Here is a 9285-nt window from a genome sequence, read left to right as displayed (position 1 = left end):
GAGAGAAGGCGCACTCAGTGCACACTAGTGCGCACTAGTGCATCCAATCGAATTCGCCATCAGAGGAACACAAGTGGTCTATTTTATGTTCCTGCACTAGACTGTTCTAGAACTCTCTTTCTCGCTTTAAACAAATATCAAACTGTAGGGACACACAGGGTGCTTTCCACCTATCGACACAGGCGACACTGTGTTACACAGTGTTCGGTTTTGAGCGTTCCAGCAACGACACGGTGTCACACTACTCGACACGGCGAAAAGATGAGTTTTACCGTGCTGTGTCGCTAGAAGTACCAACCATTGAAAAAATAATAGCGTGTTTTGTAGGGACATCAGGTTAAACTTAAAAGTAACATAACCATAAATAGCTCGTAGATGGTGAGAAGAGGAATACTTATTGGATTTTACAGTACGTTAGATTTGTGTCGTAGGTGGAAAGCACCCAATATTTTCATTTTAGTGACATGGCTAGCGAAAGGAGTAAGATTTTTATTCCATTATATTTATATCTATTCACACTAGCAGCATGTTTTCTCATAATTTATCAATATTTTTTATTATTTGTAGAAGGTGAAGATCAGAGAAGATTCAAGATGTGGTTTAGAATTAACGACAATGATCCGATTGAAATTTCGGATTTAAAAACAAGTACTTACGTACGATTAAAAAGTAAGTAGAAAGAACTGTACTATAATATGCAAATATTATATGTATATACAACGCATTGTATAATATAATTACAAATAATTTTAATGTTAATGTAGAGTTTGATAATGAATTTTACAAATTCGTTTCAAATATGGAAACAAATCGAAAAGAGAAAATAAAATTCCTGTGGAAATCAATAGATGATATAGATTAGTAAGTAATAAGTAATTTTATCTGGCAAGTTTATCATTGACAGTTTCGAGCGACGTGTCATACCAAACTTGTTATTCATTTCAATATATCCTATTTTTAATACTTATGGTCGTTTTTCAAGTACACCGGTGGAAGTTCCAACAGAATCATCTGCCATTGTTTGTAGCCAAATTCCAACAGAATCATCAACCAATGTTTTTAGCAACACATTCTCAAGAGCAAACGGTAATAAACAAATATTTAATATTACGATTTACATTCAACCGTATTTAAACAAACAATAATTTTGTATTGTATTTATTTAATAATTTATTTAGGCTAATTGTATATATTAAAATGGTAAATTAGTGATATTTATAATTGTACGAATTACAGATAGTCTTATTTGCAAACATTGCAAGGAAATGATTGAGTCATTTGATGTGGTTCCACAACATAGATGTTTTATTGGAAAAGATGTTTTTATGGATGCGAACCAAACACTTTTTAAAATAGAAGATGCTGACAATAATCAATGTTATATGATAAGTGAAGATAATCCGTTAGAAAATGAAATGATGCTATCAGAAAAAAACGACACCAAAAAATCAAGTATGTTACATTGTTTTTCCTGTTACCACAGAGTACATTTTTTCTAAATATTTCTCTTGCTTTAATTGCTGTTTTATATGAATAATATCAAAATAAATATTGTAAATAATTACTGATAGGATTTGTTATACACAGATGCTGTGTGGAATAAACACTCAACACTGGCAGTTCTTAGTTTGTACGAGGCAAATCTGCATATGCTGGATAATCCAAAAAAGAAAACCAAAGTGTGGACCGCTATATCAGATGGTTTAAAGCAATTTGATGTTGAGGTAATAATAGTTTTTTATGTTTTGTATTTTTTAAATATTTTATAAATAAAATATATACACATACAAAGGCTCAATCGAAATAAATCAAGACAATTAATGAAATTCACTAACAAGAATTAATGTGAAAATAAGCCTATACAAGCCAACACTGGTTTTTACTTGTGCAATTTATTCCAACTTGGTAAATCCAATTACATGATTCCGTAGACGTTTCGATCTCGGTTTAGATCCTCTTCAGTACATCTCAATAATCTTAACAAATTGTAGATCAAATCCTTCTTACAGCATGGATCAACAGTCAACATCTCACAATATATCGTACATCTAATTACCTTGTTAACTGTATATGGACAATTTATACAAAATTAAATAGGTAGTTCAATTTAAATTATTCATCCTGTATTAATAACAATTGTCACTCACATGTATCGTTAACTGTGTCCTTAGGAACTTTAAACCAACAATGATTTCCCCATGCATCGTCATCAAAGTCATAACTCGATAAATAAAAAATCACAGCTATGCATTAACATAAATGTTATAAAATCTTATTTGATATCAACCAAGCAAATGGTGTTATTCATCTCAATTCTATCGTTCGACTGTGACAACATGTAGATATGTTTAAAGTTGAGTAGAGCTACCAAGTTTTGTTATTAAAATTGACTACATTTATTGATTCGTGATTGTTGGTTGTTTTATATTTTTTATTTCCATTTTTTGTTATAAGACAAAAATTTTTGTTATATATATATATATTATAATTTATAAATTTTCATTTGTTCCTAACAGATGTCGAGTGATCAAGTCAGGTGGAAAATAAATACACTTATAAAAAAATATAAAGAATGTGTTGATAATAATGCAAAATCGGGAAGAAACCCAATATCATTTGAGTATTATGATCAAATGGAGGAGATTTTTGGCAAGGACAAAGAGGCTTTCTCTATTAATGGTTATACTCGGTCATCTAACCTTCCAAAAAAAACTACAATTAATCCAGTTTTGAAAACTAAAACTATAGAAATACAGTCAGAAGTTCCAGTTGTTGCTGAATGCCATCCAAGTGTTTTAAAAGCAAGAATACCACAAATTAACAATCCGAAAGCGAGCATGAATGAAAAAAGAGCTCGCCCACTGCATGGAACTGGATCCAATAATGCTAAAGCAAAGCTACAATTGGAAAAACAATGGCTTGAACATTTGCAAAGTGAAAAAAACCGACAAATACAACGAGATGTTAGGCTTACTAAACTTCTAGAGAAAAAAACAGAAGCGGTGAATTTAAAAAAACGGCAACTCCAAATGCAAGAAAAAGAATTGGAAGTAAAGAAGATGATAGCCAGCAATAAACTAAAAGCCAAATATCGTCAGCACGACGAAATAATTGCAATCGAAAGAGAAAAATGTAAATTATTACACAGACTTTTAAAAGATAAAGAGAATATAGAACAGTCTGTTGTCAACTCTGTAAGTGATTCGGATGCTTACGATGATTATAACGAAAGTACTGAAAACTGAAAACGTTTATTAATGTGACATTTTTATATTACATAAGTTTTGTTTCTATTAAAAATTTTTTTATAATTGTTATAGAGCGTATATTTAAAAATGTTTATAGAGTTCCATTTGATGTGATAAAATAATTGCAACCAAAAAATATGCGTACAAAACTGAAACTATTTTATTTTTATTATATACAGGCGTTACTAGAGCGTTTAATACATTATAAATCTTAAGTAAGTTAAGATTTTGTTAAGTATTGTGATTAAATAAGATTTGTTGTGTATTTCTTACTTAAAATTAATTATATTACTTTACACTTCAGGAAATAATTCATTAAATAATTGCATCCTGCGATCTATCCGAACATCATTGATATTTTCATTCATAATTACATGATCGTAATTTTCTTCATTTATTTGAAAATTATCATTTTCATCTATACAAAGGTTGTGCAGAATACACGCTGCTATTACTATATTTGTAATAAATTCCATATTTCTGTACTCCGAAAAAAATTTTATCCGACGAAATCGTGCTTTTAATATACCAAATGCTTTTTCACTTGCCATCCGAGTAGACGAATGTAAAGAATTAAATTCTGTTTGTTGAGGTGTTAAGTGACCATTGTCACGAAATGGTGGAACAAGCCATGATAACAACGGATACGCAGAATCACCAAGTACAAATGTATTATTAGGAAATAGTATTTCTTTATCTTCATTCGCTATTTCATACAAAGTCGACCTTCTTAATACACGAGCATCATGCAAGGATCCAGGTTCACCGCAATATACGTTCGTAAATCGCATATCAGAGTCAACGACAGCTTGTAAGTGAATGGAAAAAAATTTTTTACGATTACAGTATGGTATCTCGTTTACCAAAGGTTTCTGAATACGGATGTGAGTACAATCAATCGTTCCTAAAACACGTCGAATTCCTTTTTTTATAAAAAACCTTGCGCATACTGTCGAAATGTTATGCTGTTGCGGCCATTTAATCACATCATCCAATTTAGTCAAAATCCAAGCGATTACACGACGTATAATACGGAATACAGAGGAAATAGAAATATCAAACCGATCTGATATTGTTCTTATCGGCTCTGTATTAGCCATAAACCACAGGAATATGAATATACTCAGCTTTGCTGAAATCGGTTTGCTCCCATACAAATGATTTGGCATAAACACAGATGTTTCAAATTCAGCTGTAATAGAATAATTAGTAAGATCAATTATATTTATCATTAAAAGTAAATAAATATCGAATATAAGAGTGAAACTACTACTATTTACGTAAATGTACATAATTACCAATAAGTAGAAATACTATTTGTCTTGGCAATCGCATGTGTTCCTTAAATTCTTGTTCTGTCCAAGATTCCACAATTTCTAAATACTGTTCCACACGATACCGTTTACGCCCAGAAAATAAGTATCGCATTAGTGGAAAATATAATGTACTATCTCCATCATCTTCATATAAACTATCGTCTGTTGTAGTGCTGTCCACTTCGCAATAAGTGCTTGCAGAACTAGAGCTACTACTAAGCTGTGTTGTTGTTTCAATCATACAAAATATCGCCTTCCGTTTCCACATCGACATAATTGTTTGGTTAAACAAAAAGTTTGGTTAAACTGTAACAAATGAATTGATTTTAATATACGACATACGCTAATGTAATCTAGCGTATGGTTAATGCTCTGTTTCCTTATATTAATTATTATATCGATTTACATAAAATTATCAACCATTTATTTTACGTTAAATAATATTATACTGACATTTATCGAAATTGTTTCAATTTGAATATAGTTCTTCTTATTTGTCTATGAATAATGAAATCGAGTAGAAAATTTGTTATAGTTGACTATAGAACCATCTGTTGGGGCTTTATCGAAACACACGTGTTCCAAGGAGCACCCTAACTCTGTGTGACACGGTGTAACACTGTGTCACAGTTTGTGTCGTAGGTGGAAAGCACCCACACTCTACACTCTCTCATTCGCTCATTGATACACACGCGCTGCGTGCAGATGGCGCGCTATAGCGCACAAGATTCACTACAGACTTTCCCTTACACAATACATATATACTTACTTACTTCTCATCTCTTCGTTATATTGCTAACGGCTACGTTGTAACGTTCTCGCGATCGAATAATAAATATTCTTTAGTACATCCGCCTGCCAGTTATTTCCATCCGATTCTCTATATTATATGTACGACTGCTACAAAACGTATATCTTTCTCACTTTAAGTTCCAAAAGTGTAGTTCACTAGTTCAGCCACAGAAAATAGACCTCTGATTGCATCGATTTTTGTTGTCACTTCGAGCATAACCTTAAAAAAGGATAAAATTTACTTATAAAGAATGGATCCAGAAAGCAAATTACAATTTCAATTAAATGAAGAAGTTTTCTATTTTGATATGGAATGTATCTAAAGCTGTGATGCGAAATTAATGCAAGGTAAATATATGTATTACTGACAATGAGATGGAAATATTTTCTGAAAATATAATGAAATTTTACTGAAATGTATTTGAATTCTCTCTCAATAGATTCTATTTCATTATTATATCATCAATATTTCAGTAGAAATTCAGTTTTCAATTAAATCGAATAAATATTATATGAAATATTTCGAAAAATGTATTATATTACTTGCAATGGAAAGAAGGAGAGAGAGAGAGAGAGAGAGAGAGAGAGAGAGAGAGAGACCAATAACTACTAAAAAAATCACATCACAATATATGACAGTATCATGTATATAAACCAAGAAATCAAGTAACTGATTTGAAAAATCACATGATATTAAAAATAATTTTTAATCATATAATTTTATAGTTATCAAATTTTAAATAATTGAATGATAGTTAAGAGAAGAAAAAATACATATCAGCGTGTGACTTCTCAAATTATGTAATTTTATAAAATCAGATACTGATTTGGAACAATCCATTACATGATTTATATGTTTTAATTACATGATTTCGTTATATACTTTGTGACCTGACTTTTTTCAGTAGAGAAATTTTTCTTATATTTTAGTATTACATAAAAAGAAATTTATAAATAATTTTGAAATATGTTCAAGTATGTTGCATGAAGTATATATTTAAATGTTAAAGTATGTTCAGTAATTTTTCAATATTGGCATTTTTCTTTTTATCGTACTTTTAATAAAATATTTCCAATAAAGAGTTTAAATAATTTTGTTATATATATTTTGAATAAGAATTTATGTTTGGATATTTATTTTTAGAAAATAATCAATATGCAATTAAATATATAATAAATCTAATCGATAATGGGACCATAATCCTGCAAAAGCCATTAAAAATGATCTACAGAATTCGAAATAATGAACACATTGTCATATATAAAGCAGATAAAGAGGAATTTCAGAGTCAATTTCAGTCAGAACTAGAAGAAGTTGATGAAGATATTGCAACTGTAGATGAGAAAAAGCGTTCAGAATGGGGCGAACAAGATACTGAAATATTATTAGAGAAATACGAAATATATATGAAAATGGTAGGACCAATGAAAAAGTTCAAAAATAAAAAAGTAATGTGGGAAAAAATAGCTACGGATATTGAAGATAATATAGGCCGAAAATACACTTTTGTTCAAATAGAAAATCGCTTCAAAACATTATTAAAAAGAAAAAAGGACGCAATTGAACATAATAAACGTTCTGGTAATGAAAGAACAGATGTTCCATATGGGTTGCGTTCGTAAACGTTACCCATAGGGTAAAAGTGTCTCTGACCCCGCTCAGAAAGTCGAAAATGGAAAAATTACCTTTATCCGAAAACGTTCACAAAGCTTTCCAAGGATTACTCAGGGCATTCCTCAACATACCCTGCTCGGGACTGGGGTAGAGTTTACTCGTCATGCGCAGAAACGCATTTTTCACATTATACGTGAAATTCTACCTCAGTTTTGTAAGACTCGTAGGTTACCGCTATACAACGATACGAACTTTATCTTTCATAATATTGTCATCAATATCTAAAATGTCACAATCTCATCATATTTATAAAGTTATAGAAGGTGTCGATGGAGCCCCAATTTTTGACACGGCAGATATGTCAAAAGTTTTATTACATGATAAAATAAGTAAGTTATCTATAAAGTATTTAAAGTTATATCCCCAAACAAAGTCTAAATTTGGGATATAAAACATCTTGAAGATGTGTTTTATATCCCATGTTTAAGATATCTCTTTGACGTCTTTAAGACGTCTTATGTCTCGCTTTTGCACATGCATCTGGGATCGCCATCATATCTCAATAGACATAAATTGCACTTAGCAACGCGTTTTTTTTTAAATATATCTATTTCTTTAAAGTTAGATAAAGCTCTAACGATATATATATAAATCATTTAAAATTAAATACTTTAAGAGCCAACACTGATTCGTTGTGTATCAATGTAATATGCTTTTATTAAATTAATATAAAACATTAAAATGTAAACGTTTGTGTCATTTTTAGTATATACATGTGATATTATTGTAAATTTCAACACATAAATTTGCATATTTCTACACGTTCAACCATGAGATTGTTGTAAAAGTTCAAAGGTATACATGAATAGATTTGTTTTGTTGAGCTATCACTGGAATTTCGTTAGATTTTTTATAGTAACTCCCATGTAAGAAAAATTCTGACGAGATTTTAATTTTAATTGATCTATTTTTTATTTTCTAAAAGTAGCTTTATAGAAGGTCTAAGTTAATTATTAAAATGTTCACAAATAATACAACAAATATATATAACCTTCTTAAATGATATAAATTGTACAGCAGGCAAAATTGATTTTATTCATTTGACTGAGCACATTATTGATAATGTGCTAAAACCATACGGATTCGAGATATTGTTACCTGAAAAAGAGATTGCTATAGCCAATTCATCTGACTGTACAGCTAATTCAGAAGAAACTGAGAACACGAATCCGAGAATCTTAAAAGAGAGTAATGGAAGAACTTTGAATAAAGAAATGAAAAACATGTGGACGGACAAAAGTAGAGCAATGCTTCTACACTTATACAAAAAGTACAAATGTGATTTTGATTCCAATATCATAAAAAAAAGACGATGTTTGGACTAAAATTGCTTGTGATATGAAATGTGAAGGCTACAATTTTGCTGCAATACAATGCAAAGAAAAAATGAAATATATGAAAAAGAAGTACTTAAAAAAAATAGATAACATCCTAAAAGTACTGGTGCAGCACCATTAAAATGTGATAACTTCGACGAACTTGACGAACTGTTTGGAAATAAGCCCAATGTTATTCCTGTAGCTAGTTCATCAGGAAATGGTAATAAATTTAAAGGTATGATATAAATATTATTATTTGATGAATGTGTTAAGAATTTCTTTTTATTTATTATATTGCTATTTTGCAGTTACGCAGGAGGAATTCAGTGATGTAAAAGATTGTGACAAGAAACAGCGAAAGAGAGCGAGTGCAATAACTCTTAGCGATCTGAAAATAATACTTGAAGAAAAAGAAGAAGCGAAAAAGGCCAGGCATGAACAAAGACAAGAACTTTTTCGACAAAGTATTACTTCTCACGAACGTATGATGGATAAATTACTGGATAAGTTTTAAGTTGCGAGAAGATTGGCTTTTGTTCCGTCCGATTTATTATTGCAATATATATACATATATAATAACGAATTAATTATTAGAATTAGTATTCATTGTAAGATTATCGAAGTACATATTCAAGAAAAATGAAATTAAGTAATATTAGGATATCTCTACGTGATGGTCGAAATTTTGGAAAACGCAATCCAGGAAAAGTACAATCAATCAGAATTGTTAAAATTTAGCGTGTTTGTGTAATGTGCTAATCTGAGTAGTCGTATTATTTTCCGAGATTCAGTTTTCTGAAATTTTGACCGTCATGGGGAAGCACCCTCATTAATTTAACAAGTTTTCTTTAATTATAATTTTTTCTTGAATAGAGAAAAAAGCTGTGGTAGTTTTTAATTTTTTAAATTTGTGCCAAAGATACGGTTACTACAGG

The 9285-nt window shown here is 30.3% G+C and overlaps 3 protein-coding genes across 3 annotated transcripts; 2 read left to right on the top strand and 1 right to left on the bottom strand.

Moving 5' to 3' along the window:
* The first annotated feature begins 120 nt into the window (after positions 1 to 120).
* On the top strand, positions 121 to 3306 carry LOC108765712 (uncharacterized). The gene is made up of 7 exons (XM_018514557.1): positions 121 to 480; positions 568 to 669; positions 765 to 861; positions 983 to 1086; positions 1237 to 1452; positions 1588 to 1724; positions 2517 to 3306. Exons 1-7 carry the CDS (start codon positions 465 to 467, stop codon positions 3243 to 3245), a joined length of 1401 nt encoding a protein of 466 aa, XP_018370059.1. The 5' UTR covers positions 121 to 464; the 3' UTR covers positions 3246 to 3306.
* A 190-nt stretch (positions 3307 to 3496) lies between these two features.
* On the bottom strand, positions 3497 to 5080 carry LOC108765713 (putative nuclease HARBI1). The gene is made up of 3 exons (XM_018514558.1): positions 5018 to 5080; positions 4547 to 4870; positions 3497 to 4440 (listed from the first exon to the last, which is right to left on the bottom strand). The coding sequence occupies exons 2-3, from the start codon at positions 4836 to 4838 to the stop codon at positions 3542 to 3544; spliced, it is 1191 nt and encodes a 396-aa protein (XP_018370060.1). The 5' UTR covers positions 4839 to 4870; positions 5018 to 5080; the 3' UTR covers positions 3497 to 3541.
* A 270-nt stretch (positions 5081 to 5350) lies between these two features.
* Positions 5351 to 7288, top strand: LOC108765714 (uncharacterized). The gene is made up of 2 exons (XM_018514559.1): positions 5351 to 5704; positions 6501 to 7288. The coding sequence occupies exons 1-2, from the start codon at positions 5698 to 5700 to the stop codon at positions 6977 to 6979; spliced, it is 486 nt and encodes a 161-aa protein (XP_018370061.1). The 5' UTR covers positions 5351 to 5697; the 3' UTR covers positions 6980 to 7288.
* The last annotated feature ends 1997 nt before the right edge of the window (positions 7289 to 9285 follow it).

This window comes from Trachymyrmex cornetzi, unplaced genomic scaffold (assembly GCF_001594075.2).
Source record: "Trachymyrmex cornetzi isolate Tcor2-1 unplaced genomic scaffold, Tcor1.1 scaffold510, whole genome shotgun sequence".
Lineage (NCBI taxonomy): Eukaryota > Metazoa > Arthropoda > Insecta > Hymenoptera > Formicidae > Trachymyrmex > Trachymyrmex cornetzi.
The sequence above is the reverse complement of the archived record's forward strand: the minus strand, read 5'-3'. Positions and strand labels throughout refer to the sequence as shown.